At 38.3% G+C, this 22,023-nt stretch overlaps 1 protein-coding gene across 9 annotated transcripts in view; it reads left to right on the top strand.

Moving 5' to 3' along the window:
- SMYD3 (SET and MYND domain containing 3) overlaps nucleotides 1–22,023 on the top strand; it is a 387,717-nt gene that overhangs the window by 337,844 nt on the left and 27,850 nt on the right. For all 9 annotated transcript variants that reach the window (XM_040060406.2, XM_040060408.2, XM_040060407.2 and 6 more), the window contains 2 exons: nucleotides 2,061–2,148; nucleotides 5,374–5,548. In XM_040060406.2, coding sequence (XP_039916340.1) covers nucleotides 2,061–2,148; nucleotides 5,374–5,548 — 263 coding nt within the window. The remainder of the gene's footprint in view (nucleotides 1–2,060; nucleotides 2,149–5,373; nucleotides 5,549–22,023) is intronic.

Genomic DNA, 22,023 nt, shown 5'->3' with positions numbered 1-22,023 from the left:
CAGTGTTGACTTAACCCTATGCACTAGTGTAAGAGTTGGAAACCCCAACCTTCTCCTGCTTCATGCTGCTAATTAAATGCTAGAAAACAACAGTAACTCAAAAAGCTGTGCTAGACAGAGAAAGGTTAATCCCATCTGAGTGAATGCTAGTCATCCATCCATCAGTTTTGCTATGTGCAAATTGAGCCCTAGGTCTTTTGCCTTGATGCATAGTTGTTTTCTTTCTTTCACTTACAAATGTCTCTCAGTTCCCATGCTTCTGAGGTTTTAGTTGCTAGGCTTACAACGTGTTTGAGAAACACTCTGAATGATACTTGGGCTAGTGAGTGAAGGTAACTTAAAACAATTTTTCTGGTTTGGTAGCTCCTTAAATGGAAGTTTTAACAGACTTCATTATTAGTACCTCATAGGCTGGATTTATTTTTTAGATCAGTCAATGAGCAGCACTTGATCCACAAAGGCATTTTAAAGAGGTTGTTTCAGGTTAACTGGCTATGTTCAGAGGTAGATGTAATCCCATAAAAATCAGTAGAGGTTACATTGGTAGTAAGAGATTCAGTGTCCATCTACTGCAAAGCTGGAAGAGCACTGAGCAGGTTAATTCACTGTGTTGATAAAATTTCTGTGGTATGAGCTGGTATGTCATAACATTCACCTTATGCCTTCCAGTGGCAAATTCAGCTCTGCACAAAATTGTTTCCAGGTGAACATTTTGATCAGAGAACTGATTGTAAGGGAAGTTCATGTTCAAAATACAGTGGGGTCAGGCCGCCCTCCTTGTAAGGCTGGACAGAAGGGTAGGGCAGCTGAGAACAGCCTTGATTTAATCATGATTTAATCATCCCACGAATCCACAGAGGTCTGCTGTTTCTTGAAGCAGCTGGAAAGACAAAACTTCAAATTAAATGTAAAACTGAGTGCTGATTCTGACTGTATTTTTTTTTTTCTTCTGAATTTATGGCAAATGGGGAGTAGTGGAATAAGAAAATTAAGCAATTCCAAGGAGTTACAGATTATGGGTTTTTCAGTGGAGGTACTTCTGTGATTCCTGGTGAGCATCTGTTGGTTACAAAGTGCTTGGTTAGATTTTAACACACTTTCTCTGCTCCTCTGCAGGCCTCTACCCCTGCTGAAGGCTGATCTTTTTAGAACCTAATTTAAAACACTCCTGCAAGACTTTGTACTTAAAAAGCCTCTTATGCAAAGTAGCAGGGCCTTTTATAAGGAGAGAGCGGTAATGAACTGCAGTGTATTACAGGCCAGATTTTTAAAGGTATTTAAGTTCTATAGCAATGGAAATTGAAGAACTATATGCTTTTGGAAATCCCAAAAGATGCTGAACTGCATCTGTAGATGCTTTAATGCATTTGTTCCAAGTGGTTTGCCTAAGGTTCAGTTAGTCATCGCTAGATAGTTGGAATGGGAAACTTCCTCTTTGCTGCTGTAGCCATTAATCATTTTTGCTTTCCTTATGACAAAGCGATAGGAAAATGTAGCTGTTTGTAGAATCCATTGGACTAGGGAAGAAATAGTAATAATTTACTAAATGAAAGTTCAGCTTTTTTCTGAATCCTAGACTTCTGTAACCTCATATTTATAATTGTAATGGATGAAGCTAAACTCCCACTGTTCGTCTCTATAATAACCATCTTATTAATCAAAATTATTTGCTAAGTCCTTTTTGGTCTGCTTAAGGGAAGTCTTAGGTAGCAGGTCTTTCAAAGAATTTGATCTCCTCAATGCATATTGATAGTAAAACCATAGTATTATTTCTTTTCTTCTGGTTGATCAGAGTTCTTGTTGCAAACTTAGTATCTGATTTGAGTTTTTATTGTTTCCAAGCTTGGATTCATTTTTCTTTTTATCCTCTCATTTGCTTACAAAAACAGGGTGAGTATGAATTCTGGGTGAAATGGGGTTATTTGTGTTTACAAAAAATATCAGTACAATCTCTACAAGTAGCTTTTAACAGTGAAATCCTTTTACCCTGTTTTTCATCGCTACTGCATATTCTCATTTTACTGTTTTTCTCATTGTATGCATTTGTCTCCATTAACCAGGATGCTGAGAAATTGGCTGGTGAGGAGCATGCCTGGAAAGAAGTCAAGGATGCTGTAAATGAAGTGAGATACCCAAAATCAAAAGAAGGTATCCTTTCAGTGACAGGCTACAGTATGTCATTCAGTTGTGAAAAGATCCCATAGTATGAAGTTCATCTCTTGTGATTAGTTTCCTTACATTTACATTCTTTTTATTGTAATGGTTTTTTTTAATTCATTTGATGTTTAAAATGTGTAAAATTCTTAATTGTATTAATAATAGAGTCTCTGATTACTTGGAATGGAACTGCTTTGTGGCAGGGATAGTAACTACCAAGGACGTGAAGGGATATTTTGGTTCTGATTTAGATTTCTGCTGTCACAGCCTACCATTTCATATAAATCCACTTCTAAATGAAAGAAAGCTTAATTTGGAATGTTGCTAATTCTTTCTTGTATTACTCTCAGTGTGAAATTTACAGGTTCTCATTCTTTGCACAGCAATGACAATAACAAGGAAATAATCACAGACAGGTTCACAGGAGATATTATAGCATCATTATAATAAGATATAATAATACATAATAATAATTGATAATTAAGCAAATTGAATGAAATGATCTTGCACTAATAAACAGAACTGGCTGTCATGTAGATATTCAATCCAATTAAAGAAATTAGTGAACAGCAGCAACCAGAAGAAGATGAGCAGAAGAGAGGGTGATTTTTACTAGAATGCTACGGGTTTATTGATCTCTTTCTTATCTTGGTCTATTCAGTGGAATTTCCCAGATTGGGAATTTGGCCTATTGCGGCAAGATGCTTTACCATGTTCAGAAACATGGACTTTCTCTCAGGCTAGAAAGAATTTAATTTTCCAGTACTCCTTTTTGGCCACACAAAAAACAAGTTTGCATAGTGATATTCCAGGCTGGAAACAAGTGATCACAATTTATACAGTAACAAAAACCCCCAACCTGTTACACTGAGTTTGTTTCTTTCTAATCCAGAGAGATTAATTTTTTAGCAAAGGGGAAACAATCATTTTACCTTGTTTTAATCTCATGTAGTTTCTAGTTTGTTTTAAGTTCTTCTGTAGTCACTGGATTGAAACAGACAGTACTGAAATAGATCTTCGGGGCCCACGTTTCAACCTGCTTGTTAAATTATAAATATGCAACCTGAAGTTGCAATGGTTCTTATACTTAAACTATGCAGTCAGAATACTGGTCCTGTTTAATGTTCCTGTATTTAATTGCAGGAGAAAATGCATTAATGTATTTTGCAAGTCTCTTTAATTAAGATTACTGATTTAACTGATACTTAAAAATTAATCAAATGCATGGTAATAAAAGATATCAGGACTGGTTGGAAAAATCTATTCTTCTTGTCTGTTCAGCTTCTGTTCTCTGTCATGTGCTATTTGAAATGTGTCATCTTTCCTTCCACTGCACCACAATAACAGTGTTCACTGACATGAAGTGGTGAGTGCAGTATTGAAGAGGGAACTTGACTTCTGTGCACTTGCCAGTAAAGAGCAGAAAACCCTCCTGGCAGACTGAGGCACGTAGTTATTAGTACCTGCAAATGTAATTTTTTTTTAACAGATTAAACTAATGGTTTCTACAATTAAGAAAGTTGGTGACTCCCACACTCTGACCTACTGATTGTAACTGATGCAGTGTTGTAATGCTAAATTTACAGTTAGAGCTGCTTGGGGCAGTTCTCTTCTATTCCTGGGCAGATGCAAGACAGGCAGCTCTTTGGTACTGTTGCAGCTGATGGCACGTTTTCTAGTTTGCAATTTTACATACCTGCACATTTGGTCCCAAGAGATTTTGTTATACAGCACATCTGCAGTCAGATGTTTGTGAGTGAAGAAAGCAGAATAATGAGAAGTAAAAGCAGACATACTGTGCATCAGCTAAAATGGTAATCTTTCAAGAATATCAGTGGTTTGTACTTTCTACAAAAATTGTATCAAGTGGAAATAACATCCCTCATTCTTCTGGGTTTTTGTCCTCAATCAGTTGTAAAGAACACATGGATGTTTGCCAAAGATATAAAGGTTAAGGTGCAATTTTATAATAACACATTCCTTCCCTTATATGGCTCTTTCAATCCAAGGGCATGAGAGCAATTCACAAATAATTAGTTTAGCCTTGTAACAACCATGCTATAAATCCCGGCCCATGGTGGTCACATTCTTAAATTTAAGTATGTAAATATTCCTGTGTTCAGGATAGACTAATTACTTCATCATAGGTTTGTCATTGTACGCTTTAAATTCATTGCTGGATTAGTGTGAATAGTACTTGCAATAATTTGTGAAGATAACAGCTGGACTTCCTTGAGCTGATTGTGTGGAAAGGGCTATAATACAATCACTATTATCACTTCTCTTGCTGTAAGTCTCATTTTTTCTTTATTCATTTTTTCTTACTTTATGTGAGTGATGTCTTTTTGGTGTTTAGGCTTCTTGTAATTCTGGGACTCCCATGGGTACAATCACAGTAATATTATTTTAAAAACTGCAAGTTTTGGGGTTCAGATTAGGTGCGGTCAGAGAGAGAAGAATCTGGTCCACAGAGAAGTCAAATCAGTGTAGAATGTAATGAAAAAACGTGATTTGTGCTAAGGAATATCCAAATAAAGTGAGTGCAAGGTTATCTTTCCTCCATTCCAAACTCACAAAAAATCTTCTTGTAGCATTGGAGGTGAAAATCTCCTTTACTGCCAAGATAATTAGTCCTGAACTACAGTCAGACATCAAAACTGTGATGCTTTTCTTTCTCATGCATGAAACGTGCAGCTCTACATGAAAAAAATTTGCAGTGCTCTTCATGGCTGTTTCAAGGAGAAAATTAATTATTTTCAAGAAAAGGTTCTAATTTCATGAGAATTCTAAATAAAAAAATTTGGGCAGCATAAAAGAATGAGTCATTATATTTTTATATATTTAATAAAAAAGAATTCTCTTTTTTTTTTAACTGCTGGGACTTTTTAAAACACATTTCCATGGACTCTTGCCCTTGGCTTTAGGAACTGGAGTATCTTAAGGAAATAATGTTTATTTCTAATGTTCATTTTTTGCTAAAATAATGCTTTCCTTAGAAATGGTTTTGCTACATGTAAATGAAGCACTGTTACCTAAGTTACCTAAGCTACCACTTCATCATTTAAGTATGTTTTCAAGAATTGTCGCAGAGTCTGGAATGATGGCAACTTTTCTATTTTAATGCTTTGAGTCTCTTACTCCTTGCTAAACAGCATTTAGAAAGAAGTTGCATTTTTGTTTGATTAAATATATTTCTTTAACTAAGGCCAATAACAGAGTGGAAGCATGTTCTGGAAAGATGCCAGAATCTCTTGAGCAGCAACGAGGGTCATCTACCAGATACAAATATCTATCAGCTGAAAATGCTTGACTGTGCCATGGATGCCTGTATTAACCTTGAATCCTGGGAAGAAGCATTGTACTATGGCAGCAGGACTCTGGAACCATACAGGTAAGGGGTGTAATTGGTTCAGCTGGCTCCAAAGATGGGGGTGAGCTGGCTGTCTCATGAAAAGTGAAGACTCTGCTTCATCTTGATGCTTCTTACTGTTTTCATTTCTTGTGTATATCTTGCATTGCTTTCTAGGTTAGTGAATGAGGCAGAAGGCTCATTCTGCTTTCACATTCAGGCTGAAAGCAAATAAAAGGGTAACAGAAACTGTGATAATAATAACTGATTATTATCTCCGTGCTTTTTCACATGTTCAGATGCTGCCCCATCCCTCATCAGAAACTGGCTTCCCATTTCAGGCTCCATTGACATGAGGATAGCAGTGTTTTATGCAGAGATAGGGCAAAAGTGAGGGACAGGTAGCTGGTTGAAATAATGTCTATTTTCCATATACTCTATACATAGGTTTTGCAGAAAAAATAAAAAACGTCTGGCGAAATGCAATTTCAGCTGGCAGTTAAAAAGCTCCTGGTCCTTATTTTGGGAAGAGGTCAAGTTGGTGAAGTACTTGCTTTTCTTCTCTCCTGATCAGTACTTGTTCCTGTGCTGTGTGCTGGAAGAGTTTCTGAGTCTGATGGTCATTTGTTAATAAGGAAGGATAGTCCAGGAGATCATATATCATGTGGTGAGGCTTGAAATTGACTGGGGCCTGGAGCTGTAATGCAACTTTGGTCGTCTAGTAAAGGGCAGTTGCTTTCTGCTTTGGTCTGTGTTCTAAAAGCTTTAGAAACTCACGTCTTTGGGTTCTGAATAGTTGCATTGTTTGTAACTAGGTGTAAGCCTGTGCTGAGTGTCCAGGTACAATGTTATTCACACATGAATGTTCATTCTCGGTAAGGTATTTTTTAAAGCCCTCATTTCTTCTCTGTTGGTGCACCACGTGATGTTTCAATACAATGTGTGATGTTGAGAAGCGTGAGGGGTATGCTAGAGCTGAACAATATGCTCTGCTGTGAATATGAACATTTCAGATGTTACACATTTTCCCTAATCAAATGGAGATGCCATCAGCATTCAGCATTTTGCCTGAGGAAATTCCATATGGCAGCCTGTTTCTGAATAAAAATCCAGGGCTTCGCTTGAGGAACAGTGTTTCAGAGCTTTCACTAAAAAGTGATCATTGCTAAAACCTGCATAGGCTGTGGTACTTCACAGCTGTGGAGGAGCTCTGCGCTCATAATGACTATTCATTTTCATAGAGGAGGACATGAGTGCCTAAAAATTTTCACATTTCTTCAAGGTGAAATTCATGTTGTGCATGTCCCACTTAACCTTTTATACAGGGCTCGTGTAGTACTGCGGCAGTACATGCTTCCTGCCAGCATTCTACCTTGTGGCACACATCAGAAGAACAGAGTAGTCTGCATGTTTAAATGTTCCCTTATTAAATACAAAACCCCAAACCTCAGGTGTTTTGGGTTGGGCTTTTTATAAGCTCTTCACTACTTTATAAGTTCTTCACTACTGATTTTTTTTCTGCAGACATTTCTGAGAGCAGAGGCCAAGTGCAGTCTTACCAGATGATTTAATAAAGCTTTCTCTGTTTTGCTTGCTGAAGTGTACCATAGTTTTCAAGCTGTTTAATGCAGCAGTTTGGAGATAAAGGATTCAGCTGTGCATCCAATTAGTATCTCTTAAGGTAATAATTATTTACATGAGATATTTGACCTTTTTTGCACCTTGGAGAGCTTGTCATTATTCTCTCCTCACCCAAAAGCATTATTTAAGAGAGATTTTCAGTTGTTTCCTTTTCTTTATACCCTCAAGTCATCACTACAAGCTTTGACACACCTGAAACAAAATTCTCAGTTTCTCATTACAACAAATTGCGCCCTAAGCAGCAGGAGAGCAAATCCTAGGAAGTCCTTTGGGATACATTGAATTTCTCCTGTTGAATCAATCTACTGCTTGGCTGCTCCTGCAGTTCCATTATAGCTACCTATTTCCCTTTCTTCAGCTCTGGAAAAAGTATTCATACATATCTCCACAGGGAATCACCTGAGAATTCGCGCAGTCCATATAAATAGGAAATCATTGTTACAACTTTAAAGGCTCTGGAGATTTGGTCAGAACCAGTTTTAATTTCAGGTAATGTGTTTATTGTGCATTTTCCATTTCTTTAGCAGCAGGATTAATTTTCAGTGCTGTGTGACACATTGTATCATAATGTATGTTTTCATTACGATGGTTGCTGAATTTTTCGAAATCATCCACTTCATGTAAGTGGCAGAGATAGACCTCTGAACCACAGAAAACTGATTTGTCATGCTGAATACCAGGCCCTGTGTTTTAGGTAGCAATAATAACCTATAAGGAGCGTTGTTTAGGACCTCTGAAATGGTTTCAGCAAAAAGAAAGGAGAAGGAAAAGCTGCCTTTCTCCTTTGGTGCCGAACTGTAGCCATGCATTTTTTGTTAAAAACTACATGTACTTCCACTGAATAGCCTAAGCCAAGTGTACACGGCTTTCCTTGTAAATGCCACATTAATAGCCTGTCTGTCCAAGAGCCTTAACCAAAGTTAAGACATTTGCCTAAGTGAAAGCTGCCCCACGTCATAGTCAGCACTCAGCAACTTGCAAAAATAAACTTCCTTTCAAAAATCCTCACGAGCCTTAACCACAGAATAACAGAATATCAGCAAGAGGTGTTACATGGGTTTGTCATGTCTCAGTTAGCACATTCACACTCTGGTCTGACTGCTGCTTGTGAAGGATCCGATTCGGAGATGCTGAGAAAGACAGATTTCCCTTGGGTTACCTCAGAGGAAGGACCCAGCATTTAGCCCTTAAGTTACTGACAAGGCACATATGTTCTGGGGATTAGGTTTGGGGTATATTTTCCGCTCTTCTTAAGTATTCAGTGCTTTATATTGCTGTTAGAGTGTGGAAAAATGCATCTGTTATAAAACCCTGCTAGTTGTCCTCAGCTATTGTGACAAGGGTAAGAGGAGGAAAAGAAGTCATTATGTGACACCACAGGCCTGCTGGGCTTACCTGCTGGATAACACCATGTCACCTCTTTGGGCTCATGGGACATCAGATCTGGTGAGATTCTGATACAGAGACAACAATAATGTTCATTGATTTCTGCTCTGTACTGCTTATAATCCCCTGCTGAATTTCAAGCGAATGTAGCAATCCCACTGATTTTCAGATTGGTTGTTTTAATTAACAACCCTTCATCTCCAGTGCTGCAGCATTAGAAGTAACTGGAGGGCTTCAATATTACCAAGAGAAAATTCCTTCTTTTCATCCCGTACAGAAGTGTTGTGCAGAAGTGCTGCTCTGGCTCTTCACCCAGCAGCCCTACATGTCCTTCCCCCTCCGTCCCCTCTCCACTGAATCAGCACAAATACAGGGCTTGTGCAACGTGGCTGCTCTGCTTTTGGAGTGGGAGGGAGCTGGGTAGGTGCAGGCATCCCATATTTGTGTTATCTGTGCATCATTTGTCTGCCCTTCTACCTCCTCCTATTCTCTATCCTTTCCAGTAATATTTTGTACTACCCCACTACTTCACCTTTTGTCAGTGACTGAGTTCATTTAGGGAACAGGGAAAGCAATCTCAGTGAGTGCACTTTTGGATTGTTCTGCGAGGAGCTGGGTTTAAGAACAGTGGCTGGTGTGTTCTTTGTTTTTTTTCTCATAACATGGTTGAATTTTCATTGGGTTAATGAAATACCAGCCAGGAATTTTTGATTTAGAATTCTAATTTAATATATGTGATGGTCTATATTCTTTAAGTATGTGAACTTCGATCAAAAGGCAGATTAAAAATTGATGGCTGCTAGAGTATCCTTTTCTTGAGTCATGATCTTATAAAAAAGCCAAAAAAACCTGTGGTACTTAATATTCTTGGAAAAAACTCTGAACCTATTTTCTCTTCTTCAAGAAAAGTTTCCAATAAAGAGTCTGACTTACTTTTGGTCTGATTTTTCCTGCTTTTTGAATGCATTAAAAAAAAAAAAAAAATCCTGTTTTTATAGCTATGTGTTTCGCAATACACACGTGATAGATGCAATGACTGGAAATAACTTTTTTTAATCAAATATATATGGTTCTTTACTGAGTTCAACAGACTTCTGAGTACTGGGTAATTACGAGGCGCTTGAATTTACATTTACACCGAAAGCTAGAGAGCCAAATAATGTCCCCGAAACTGCACTGCAGTGATAACCAGGGCCACTGGGGGATGCTACTGCTTTAGGGTTACAGCCCGGATTCGTCGCCAGTCGGCACCCTGGTTATGGAAGGTCCCTGGGGCTTCGTGCGTGGCTGCTGGATTTCTGAACCTGGAGACAGTACTAATTCCGCGACCAAAGTTCAATGTCTTAATCATAAACCGTCAGTTGTAAACATAAATCTTACCTCTGGGATCACCCGAGAGGGAGAGAAAAATGTCAAGGTGGAGAAAGCAATTCACAGAAATAATGAAACAAAGAACAGAAAGAATTAAATCATCCTTATTCACTTTGCTGGGGTTTTAGAAAACGCCCATGGCATTTAACGTTTAGAGCAAAATGTGTCAAAAGAAGAGGAAAACCCAGTATAAATAAGAGAGTATATTGTCTCTGGTAAATTGTAGGTAATTCTTCCAAAAGATAGATGTTTGTAGGAATAGTTGCACCATTTTTGGCTTCAGTGTACCTATTTTGTCGATACACAAGGAGAATGCTTGTCGCGGGGCTGTTATGTTTAGGAATCCATTAAAACACTTCAGCAGCCCACTTCCATCTTCCATTCCTCCATACTTCCTCCCCTCCAGTCCCAACAACCTTTTCCAAAAAATGAAAAAGAAAGGTTTTACATGTGAAGTCTGGTGCCTAAGTTATTTTATGACCTGATCAATCCCTTTTCCATGCAGGAAATTAATTTTCTGTTTTGCTGGTTGCTTGCAGTGTACATCTACACAGCACCATCACCTTCAATTCTTTGTTTCTTTCCTAGTTGTTTTTCTGGTATGTTACCATTACAACCGTGAGTTGTTCCCCAAAGTGATGCTGCCCTGCTTAATCCTCGATGACCTCCATAAACTCATGCTCCCATAAGTGCTCCACCTTCTACTTTTCTTCATTTTCACGTATTGTGTGTATGGGTAGAAATTCTTACTATTCTTTGCAGTCATGCCAGCTGTTTTTTGGGTGTAATTTTGATGTTATTGTCTTGTCCAATATGCTTTATCACACATGAGTAGAAATTGAGCAACAGCAGTGTTAATTTGCAGTACCTTTTTCAGTGTACACCACATTTCTTAGGCTAGGATTTCCTTAAATATCTTCATTGCTGCAAGATTTTTGGGTCTGTCTATGTCCAGTAGCTCTATATTTGTATACTGGTGCTTACTATCTTCACTTTTAGCTTCTAGTTTCAGGTTTAGTTTCTAGTTTCATCTTTCACTAATGTCAAGAGCTATTTGAATTTGAATTTTCAGATAGTGATCTCCTAGTGGTGTTAGTGAACTAAATCACTAAGTTTCCCAGGGTTGCATATTTCTCTGACACAACTAGAAGTGTTGATTTCTTCATTTCCCAAATCGCATTTCCAGGTGCTCTTAGATTTCACAGATCTTGAAAGTTCTGTGTTCTTCGCAATGATGACTTTATCTGCAAGGATTTCTTTTGGGTTTTTTTTTCACTGTAGGATCACTTTCAGATTAAGATGTTAGACCATTTAGAGGTTCATGCTTTATCTTGAGTAAGGATTTCGGTCCCAGTCTGTCTGCCTACCAGAGCCAAAAGATTGTTTGGTTTTGGTGTTTCTTGGTTTGTTTGCTTTTGTTTTTTGCTTAAGCAGTGATAGTTGGTACTTTTGTAATCAGGGGATCCTTTCTTGGCTTTTTTACGTGCATGATTGCAATTTACAAAGTGAGGACTTACACAGCTGTTACCTGAGTGCTTTTCATTACTCTGCTTGCAATTACACACTAGTTAAAGGGCACACATTAAAAAATAGAAGTGAGTATATGCATGGGCAGATATTACAAAGACGTGTGCTGTGAAAAAAATGTGCAACATAGTTGTTCAGTTGGAAAAATGTTGAGAACGATTTTGAGGAATTCACAGTGTCTGTATGGATTTTGCTAAGAAGAAAAAGGTGGAATTGATGGCATACAGATTCTAAACAAAGGTTTGGTTAGAACCTAAGCTTAAATGGGGTTGGGAAGTGATTTTCAAGGTAGCAATTAACAATTAAAAAGTAGAGCATATGAAACATCTGTGGAGTTTTGGATTCCTTTCACTGAACATTGCTTTGCAAAAGCTATTTTAGAGGCCAAAATCATGCTGAAAGGGAGAAAAAAGGGAGGAGAACAACTTAAAAAGAGAGATAAATTACAATTCTATTTCTGATGAAAGATTAAAAAAGAGAGGGCATGAAGGAAATAGGAGTGGAGAAGCTGTAAGGAACAATGCGTTCTCTGAGGGGAGAATTAGGAAGAGTCTGATTTTAGTCATAAAATACCTATTTCTTTGTTTGGATAAATTGCCAATTTGAGTTGAGGAAGCAGAGAGAGGAGACTTGGCAGTGCTTCCAAGGAGGAAATCTCTTGGGAGTTTCTCATGGTGGGGAGGCAAACAGTAGTGAAAAAGTAAAACTGTGGTATTTAAGCAAGAAAACAGAGATGATAGGAATAAAGGCTGAAAAAGATGAAAAGTATTCTTTCCCTATTGAAAAATCAGGAGAGTTATGGAAAAGGAAAACCATAGTCATGAGGAAGAGAAGAGGAAAGGAGCAATGGATAAAGAAAACAAAGAAATTGAAGAACATGGTTTGTTTAAAGGGTGAATCAATGTGAATGGCCAGGGAGAGTGAGAGATGGTGTCTTGAAGAGGGGTGTGCAGAGCCTGAAAATCGAAGGAGGCATTGTCAAACAAGATCCGTGTCAATGAATTACTAAGTTCCCCATGAGATGACCCATCCAGCAGGGAATCCAAAGAATGAAGGTCACAGAGATTCTGTAGTAAAATAGGTGATGCTGAGTAAAGCTGAAATTTCACAGACTCATATTGATAGGAAAAGGAAGAAAAAAAAAGAAGAGCATGCAGATGAGAGGAAAATGTAAGTTACTGCAGTGAGCAAATCCTATAGACCACACAGTTAGTGATGTTATGGCAGAGTTCACTGGATCTTGGATTTGCCTGTTACTGAATGAAAGGGCTAAAATGTTGTGGAAGATTAGGAATGCTTTACTTGGATATACCTGAAAACCAGGAATATCCTTGGTTTTGGGTTCGTAAACCCTTTGCTTATGCATACTCCTGTCCACGGTACCAAATCTTTATGAACTATATTTCACTTGACCTGGTCAAGGTCTGTTAATCAGTTTTCCTTAACCCCATTTCCTTAACCCCAGGAAATCTAGTCCTTCTATACAAAAAAAACATTGGAGGTATCAAAACTAATTCTCAGTTATCTAATCCTGGGATGAGAACCAACACAGTCACATTAGGCTAGCACTCTGCCTTATATAATTAGCAGTAGAATTGTGTCACAGGGAAATGTTGAGACTACCAACACTACTTGTCCTACCTCATAAATACAACAGTTCATGGCCTTCAGAAATTTAGTCAATGCCTAATCTTTTTCTTAATTACCTGGACAACATCTAATATTGGAATATGCAATTTCAAGTGAAAGCCTTGATGATGTGTTGACCTTCTGGCCAACTGTAAGACCCTTCTGCATGTATTCCCTTGGCTGCCACAAAAGGTGCTTTCTTTCCACTCTGGTTTTCTATTAGAAATTCTATCTGCTTTAGGCCAAAATGCCAACTACTGTCTGCTGGTATGCAGCCCTGAGATGTTTTTAGCCTTCAGATAAACCAGTTCCATGGTTAAGCAGGTGATTCAGTGCTTCTTTTCTTCTCTTCCCCTGAGTATACTGGAACCTCTTTTCTTGTGTTCAGTTTGTCATTTTATCATCAGGCAAGACACAGAACCCTGAATCAGCTTTATTTATGTGACTTTGAAGATGAAAGTAGGAAGGAAGGAGCAAAAAGCAAATGATTTTGAGTAAAGAGCAACACAAAGATAATAACTGATTACAAGTGCTGGAAGGCTTAAAAAATGGCAGGCTATAGTGCTGCTAAGGAAAAAGGTTTACAGAAACAGAAAGAGGCTGTCCAAAGAGCCATGAAACGTGATCAAAGAGGAAAGGATCACCTCAGAAAATAGTCCAAGTCCACTGATTAATAATGAAAAATATGTATTTTACAACAAAAATAAAGTCATCTTCAAGGAATGCAATACATACATGTCTGGTAAAGGGAGAGTATGGGTATATGATATAGGCAACCAAGGAATGATGACAAGAAGCCTAGAAATATCAGAATTAGGGTGAAAAAGCCTTTTTTTAAAGGCTCTCTATCATCACAAAAGATCAAAAGGGAGAGGGCAAAGAAAATTGATACTTGATACAGTTGCAAACACTCTCCTAGGAGGAAAATCAGCCTTCTCTAGCCATGCAGTGGTAGAGAGGCTACAGTGCTCTTGGAGGATATGGTTGATGGGCTGTCAGAAGTGAAGATAAAGTTCTGGAATCAAAGTGTTTTCATTATAGCAACATCATGAATTAATTTACATAATAATTCAGGTATGTTGAATGATGTACACCAAGGATGTATTGTTCTTTTAAGGCTGGCCAGCTTTTCAGAAACCTTCTGAAAACTGGCAAAAGTGACAGCCAAAAAGTAGAAGCATCCTGAACCAGTTCTTTCTACTTGAATCACTGTGATGAAATAGAAAAGAGAAAAAGAAAATATTTTTATGCAATAGTGTGCTTGGCAGACTTTAAAAAATGGAATTAGATCCTACTTGGCTAAAAAAAGTCATAAGTATATACAGTCATAAAAAGTAAAAAATATTTAGGAGATTAATTTTCTCAGCATAGGGGGAATTTGCAAGATTTACCATAGCATTTTGCGAAGTACTTTGCTTTAGATAGTGGCACAAATTATTGTTGTAAAAACATTTATGTAAATACAACTGGAGGCCTTGCTTAAGAAGAATGGGAAATTGCTGCATGTTGTAGTTTGAGATGTTCTGAAACACAGACTTTGTGTCCTATGAAATGCAGCACCACTTCTCAAATCTTAGCAAAAAATCACAGAGTGACTGATGTCTGGGGGAATGCCCTACTAATTAGTGGCGTGGTCTCACAACCATAGCTAAAGATAAGTTATCTAAGATATTTGTCTCAGTACCACACGAGCATAAGGTCTCTCATTTTTCAAGGGATTTCAAAATGCCTAACCAAGTTGGGTAATACTACCTCTGCCAATTCAACATCTCAGAATTTTGAGATGAAAAACAGGTTTACATGCTTACAGTAAGATAACATCCTGAATGCATACTCAAGCTTTATCTGTTGCTACCTGTCTGGGTTCAGTTCATCTGTGCGTTGTCTTGCTGGCAAATTTGCAGTTCAAGTGAGCTCTACCAATGGTGGATGTTTATCAAGAGGTGCTATTAAATTGTGTTAGGTTGCTTGTGTCAGTATAGAAAAAACACGGAGGTGGAGGAGGTGGAAAGGGTAGCAAGATCCTTTCCATGTGAGAGAGCATCAACATTAATCTGTGACACAAAAGTATATTGACTTGACTAATATTGTTAGTTTTATTAAGAACCCCATGCTTTCAACCTTCTGCCTTGCTCTGAGAGCAGCACTGTCCCCGGGAAGTACTCCTGACTTCTGATACCTTGAGGAGAAAAGAAAGTATAGTAGTTAACCTATGATGTGTTAAACTATGTCCATCAAAGAACAAAAAACTCCAGATACTGCAGTGGGACAGGACTTTTCCTGGCTTGTTTGCAGTGGCGTATGTTCACATTTGCATATACTCATGCCTGTTCCTCTTGCTGTCACTGCTTCCTAACCAGGTAAATCCGCAATTAATTGCGTTGCTGATATCTTTAGAAACCTGTGTTGTATTTTGCTTCAATTTTTCAGTTAATACTGGGGTTTATATATTATTTCCTGTCTTTGCAGTCGTTTTACCAAGATTTCTTTGTAATGGATTCAAGCAAATATACGCATGCTTAAGCCAGACAAGTTGCATTCCAGTAAACTGCATGTTCCTTTGGCCCTTCCTGCACACTCCTCAAATGGCTCATCCCTGGCTCTCAGGGATACCCTTTGGCAAATTTCTGCTTACTTTTGTTTAACTGAGGTTGACAAAGGCAATTTGATTTCCAGGGTCTTTGGCAGTGCTAGTGACGGCGATGGCCTAAATAGAGATACCTTAGCATGTTCCTGAAACAGAGTTAGTGCGTTGTATTCAAGGCCATAACACTACCCCAACTTGTGATTAAGTGCTTAGTGAGTTCCATTTCCTTATAAGAACATGTGTAAGAACCCAAGAATGTATGTCACAACTGAACTAAGCATTAATCTGTCAGCAGCTTAAGTGTGTTTGGGATAGTGCAATGGAAATATGTGGTATAGTGACACGGTGTTTGTTCTCTGGGAAGCATTTATGAGCAGATGGAACCTGTAAAATAGATTGATTTGTGAAAGTGTGCAGCTTCTATCAGATTTGCTTGATGCTTACTTGTTTTAACTCAAACACAGGCCACATGTGTTTGGATTTTCAGTAAGGTGCTGGTGGCTACATGTGGGGAACCCAACATTAATAAGTGCACAGAAACTCATCAGGAAGGGATTTCTGTTTCAGAGGCATGCTTCTCTCCTAAAATAATTAGATGAGTAAAAATTAGTATATAATTGAGGATATTTCCTAAGGAATTGGAAAAAAAAAAAATTAAGGATTTTACAACAACGTAAAGAATACAATACTGGAGTCTCATTTCAGTTAAATGGAAAATTAAGTCCATAGCAGGCATGTCTTAAAATTCTACTATAAATCAATAACATCTATAAAAATGAGATACTGTTGTATGGAAATTCCATAAAAATCTGTACTATTTTTTAAATTAAATGTTAAGCATCCTGAAGATCTGTTGAAGCACACTGTAAAACTCAGCAGACAATGGTTATGGTTGCAAGTTGAATTCCACTAGAGTATGTATGTAAGGAAGACATCATTTTGCATCCTTGATGGTGATATTCTGGTCTCTTCCACCTGCTTATCTGAAGAAATAATAAATCCTGCATCAAGAACTGGATGACTCTTATATTTGTGCAAAGCTTCACCACTACTTTAAGGACATTGAGTTGTGTGCCACTGCAGCAGCAACAATTTAGTTTTTCCGTTTCAGAATTTGGATGAAGTTGAACCTTGGCATGGAATTTGCAGGCAGCCTACACTGACATTTATCCAGTTGTTTTATACTGAACTAAATCAGTTTAATAAGTGAATCAAAAGAAAGACTAGATTTTCAGAAGCTAGGGATTTTTTTCATTTTTTGAAAGCAAGAGTATCAATGCATCTGCCAAAATTAAAAAGAGTATGTGGATTTCTGACATCTTGCCTTCTGTGTAGTACAGAATTTCTGTACCTGTAGCACAGATTTTGTTTCAGCTGATTGTGAGAAATTTTCCAGGGGTGAACAGAGTAAGAAATAATATTAAAAATGTGTCTCTGGAAATATAATTTTACTCTTGTGAATGGTGTGTGCTGCAGTCTTCAGCTAACTTTAAAACTACATTTTATATATTCTTCAGGGTACAGTATATAATATTCTATTGAGCTATTTTGCATGTGGTGCTGGTAGACACATCCTTAGCATGATTTTGAAAGGCTCAAGAAATGTCATACCTCTTCAAACCTAAGGGAATCTTGACTATGTAAAATATGGCAAAATGTGTATAGCTGCACAGAAAAACACAGACCCAAACCCTGAGTTGTTCCCACAGCAATACTGTGTCACGAATATTCTTTCTACCCAGAGCACTGGAGAGCAGAATGGCAAGGTCCAGGAACGTGCCGTAAAAGAAAGGTTCCCATGCATTGTCCCAGTAAGAGCTTGGTCTTTCAGCAACCACTTAGAAATTAAAGACATTTCAGTGTCAGTGAGGCTTCTCTGATTGTGTTATCTGTGTGTGTACCTTTGCTTAGCGCTACCTAGCAACTTGCATAAGGACAGGGATGTCAAGGGATGTATGAGGTTCCTACAAGTCAGTAGAAGATAAGAGGCCACATAGAGACTGCCTGTGAAGAGAGAAGTTTAAGCTCATGTTTGAATGTATTAGTAGACACCAAAATATCTGCATAGCAAAAAGCAGTTTTTAGTGTCTGGTGGAGGGGAAAAAGCTCCACCACCTATCTTAGCATAAAACAATCACAAGTCACAAGGAGTTTGGTAAATGTAGGTGCTCCTACAACTAGTTAAAAGCCGTGATTCTCCTGCTCACCTCAGTGACACAGCTATAGGCAGAAGCTAAACCCCTGTCACCCTTAATGAGGAAAGGGAGAAAGTACAAATGATGTGAAAGAGCCATAAATAGCAGGCTATATATTTCTTTATGATGAGGCCCGTATTTCTCTTAGAAATGACCAGAGCTCAACATCTGCATTTAATACACATAGTGCTCTGTGATATAGCAATGAATGCTTTAGGTTAATAGAATTTACACAGTATCAGTGAAAACATTTGCTTTCCTGCCTTCTTTTTGTCCTGTGGAATTGTGGATTTGGTGTTTTAATTTTTTTGTTTTATTTTTAATGTATGGAGAAAAAAAATACCATGGTAAAAATGGGGAAAAATTTTAAAACCAAGGAAAATCTTAAATTGCATCTGCCATTTCAGTGTTACTTGAAGATCACATGGAAGAAAAAGTCATTGCATACACAGCAGTTCTTCCATTATGTGGAGGAAAAAGTCATTGCATACACAGCAGTTCTTAGTACACTGCCTGGACGAGGTTGAGAGGTTTTGTTGAGTCTGTGTTATTTCATATATCAAAGTCTTTGGCTAAAGTTTTTGGAAAAAGTTCAAGGCCATCAGGTGGAATACTTGGCATTGTTGTAATTATTGGCAAAGTTCTCTTGGCTTCCATAAGGCTTGAGTTTCATTTCTTGTACTGGTTCTAGATCAGTCAGCTGTAGATGATGGATGAGTTGTAGGGAAATGTCCCCAGTATTTTTAGAGCTGTCAGGTCTCTCATGCCAGGCAGGAAACTTGGTCTTCTGACCTCTCCTTTGTACTTCTCACCCCGGTACAGTGGCTGTTGCTTGTCTTCTCTGTATCTGTCACATCTGGCAAAAAGGAGAAGTCAGCTGCAATAATTTATCTCTGGATAACTGGTTATCCAGGAGCAATGCTGCAGCAGGTCCTCCTCTCTTATGCGCCTGGAAGTGCAGTCAGTCACATGCGCGTACACTTGTCATCCTATGCATGAATCTTGTCTGTGTGGTTCCTGTGGTGTGTTACTCTTCCTCGGATCTCTATGGGAAAGTGCACTTCCATAAATTCAAGACCTGACTCCTTTCACATACGTAATTTTTAAATTAGCTAACTTCTCTGTAAGTGAGCTACACTTACTGCTTTTGATCACTGCAGGAGTTTTTGTTACAATATGTTGACAGATGTTTCTATTTCTCCCTGAGTTCAGTGAATCTGCTCTTTAATTTTAGCATAGGCACGTTTTGCATTTTTACTTTATTCTCAATAGTCGAAGATACCTGCTTTTCACAGCCTGATGGAGATAAAAAATTGTTTTATCAGGTAACCCAGAAAAGCAGTTACTTAGAGAGCAGAGAAAATTTTGTGAGCCATCATTATAACGTTCTTCACTGTGTAATGCACCTTCCTATGCTAAGCAAAAGGATTTTGGATAGTGAAAAAAGAAAAAAAAACAACATTACCAAGCTTCTTTTTTTTTTTAGTTATGAACCTGTAACTTAACATCAGAAATGAAATATACTGAATGAGTTCCTGGAAATGAAAATTGAATTTATAATTAAAAATTTTGAAGCTGTCCAATACAATGCTTTCCTTTTGAAAAGCCCATTGTGCAGTGTAAGAGCTTGTCACAAACTGTAACAGTCTTTAATGAGCTGGTATTTGTGTACTTAACATTTCTCAGGAACTTTTCTTTTACATAGGGATTATATTGGGCCAGAAGCACCCTAAGATTGTGTATCCATTGGTGTGAAGGTGGATACTTGCATGACTGCCACCTTCTTTACTCTTTCACAGCTCTTGAGTTTCAGGTGACTTCAGTGCAGTGACTTTATTTCAAAGTACTTTTTAAAAGCAGACAAAGAGGTTGGTGGATCAGAAGGACCAAAAGGTAATGATACTATTTAACTTGGAGTATTAGAAAAATGAAGCCAGTATGTCCTTAGTAAGAATAAATCCAGCCTCTGACTGATGTGCTGGTAATATGTTTGTGGAAGAGTTGTGGGTAGCTCATCACAGCCTGAAGGAGCAAGCCCTGATTTCTGTACTGCTTTGTTTTTAATAGCTGTGACCATTACTCCTTCTCTAGTGTGAAAATATCCCCAGTTTTGTACATTGTCTGCCTTGTGTCACTGCGTGCTGCCCTGTTTCATCCCCAGCGCCAGTCTCTGCCTGCCCTTTGTCCAGGCTATCACTGACCTTTAATTTTCTGCTGATACAAATCATACCAGACCAGAGTCAAGTGATATTTACGCAAGATATGTCCAGTCTTCTGTGTCTAATAAGAATAGTACATTATTCCAGAAAAAGAAAATTAAATAGGCATACATTTAAGAATGTTGTCTAGTTTATTCTCCTCCTGAAGACAACTTGCTAACAACAGTCACTCAGGAGATCTGTTTTTCTTCTTTACATTTAAATGTTTGCCTTTTGTATGCCACAGATTTTACTGAAGTGCTATCCATAAATGTACAAGCATAGAAAAGTTGGCTGCAAACATGTGCAATGAGCATATTGGAAATTTGCATTTTGTGGACTCCTCAAATCACAGGATTTTAGAGGCCAACTCATTAAGCTCCTTGTAGCCTTTCACTGCTTGTTAATGCACAAGTCCTTCATCATAGCTGTGACCTACACTGGGGTAGTTTCTGCCTGTAAAAAGCTCCAGGTATGTTAGCTCTTAAGAAAAAATACCACCATGCCAGTGCTCAGCCACTGAGTTGTTCATGGGCCTCCAGAGCTAAGGGAGCTATTTCTCCATTAGGTTTTTGCCTCTGACTGACTGACTTTTTATGCTGGTTCACTGAATGACAGCTGTAATGCAGAGTTCAGGCAATGCCTGTTAAAAATCAGAGAATTTACTGGAACTCTCTAGAATTTTAGATGGGCATAAAGAAATTTATAGTGCAGAAACCAGACTTTCCCAGGAGCAGAGAATTTATAACATTTCTCCTGTGTGCACTCCATCATATCTGTCTCAGGGCAAAGCTCACATTGTGTTCTTTACCTTGGGGAATGTACTACTGGTATCTTTATCTTCTGTTATCTTGGTGTTTTAGATTACCAGAACATCTTTGAGATTTCTACTTCAGTGCCAAATTTAACTAAAATTGACCAATGGATTCAGAAATTACTAGAGAAGAACAGGTAGACAGATGATGGCCCCATAAATCTTGTTATCAGGCTGAAAAAGGGATTTTTTTTTTTTTTCCTTAGCTGTCAGAGAAGATAAGGCCAGCAGGTCAGGGAAGGACAGGCTAACAGTAAGATAGAGTGTGTCCAGGACGTCAGTTCTTTCCAGCCTTAGACTGTCTGTGTGCATGGGTGACAGGTCACCAATTCCTACGTGATCAAAGCATTATCCAGGAACCGTAACAAGGAGGAATTGTAATGAGGGATTTATTAAAATCCAACAAACCAGCTTTATGGATGCTTATACGAGGCATACCTTCCAGGTATGAAGGGCAGCTTGAGCTGCAGCAAGGAAAAACTGAAAGTTTAAACTTGATGAGGAGTTTTCTCTGTTAGTGTGACTGAGCAATGACAACAGAACGTCTGTTTGCTAGGTACTCTAGCACTAATTATCAGCTTTAGCTAATCAGTCTATTGACTGCAGTGCAGCATCAACTTTGTTTTTCAGAGGCAATTTTGGCACCTGCCAAATCTCTGTGAGTTACTCTGTTTTCCATATGGCATTAGTCTTACATAATATCAAACACTGTCTTCCTGTTTCCTCACATTCCTGCCCATCTCAGGATGGGCACCTTCCCAGCTAAAGGCATGTATTTTCTTTTCTAAATGCCATCCTTTTTCTCTTAGAAGACAAGCTACAAATGACAAGCAGCAGCACAGGATTTTCCTGCCTGCCCGTGTTTGCCCACAAATACTATCACCACTTCCACTACCCAGATGGTGTCTCGCTCTAGATAATACTCACCTCACCTTTGGATGCTTTCCCAACATTTAAAACTGAGATATTTAAATCAAGGGGAGATCCTTGCACAACCCAAAGCAATCTTTAAGGGACCATATCCTGGGAATTGCTGTATCAGGATAAACCACCATCTTGCATTTTGTAGTTCCCAGTAATGATTTTTCAGGAGCTGAATGTGCCACTCCCACACAACATGATTCAACTCAGTCAGAGGTCGCTGGCCTCCATCAGTGTTATTAAAATTG

Source organism: Hirundo rustica, chromosome 3 (genome assembly GCF_015227805.2).
Source record: "Hirundo rustica isolate bHirRus1 chromosome 3, bHirRus1.pri.v3, whole genome shotgun sequence".
Taxonomy (NCBI): domain Eukaryota; kingdom Metazoa; phylum Chordata; class Aves; order Passeriformes; family Hirundinidae; genus Hirundo; species Hirundo rustica.
The sequence above is the reverse complement of the archived record's forward strand: the minus strand, read 5'-3'. Positions and strand labels throughout refer to the sequence as shown.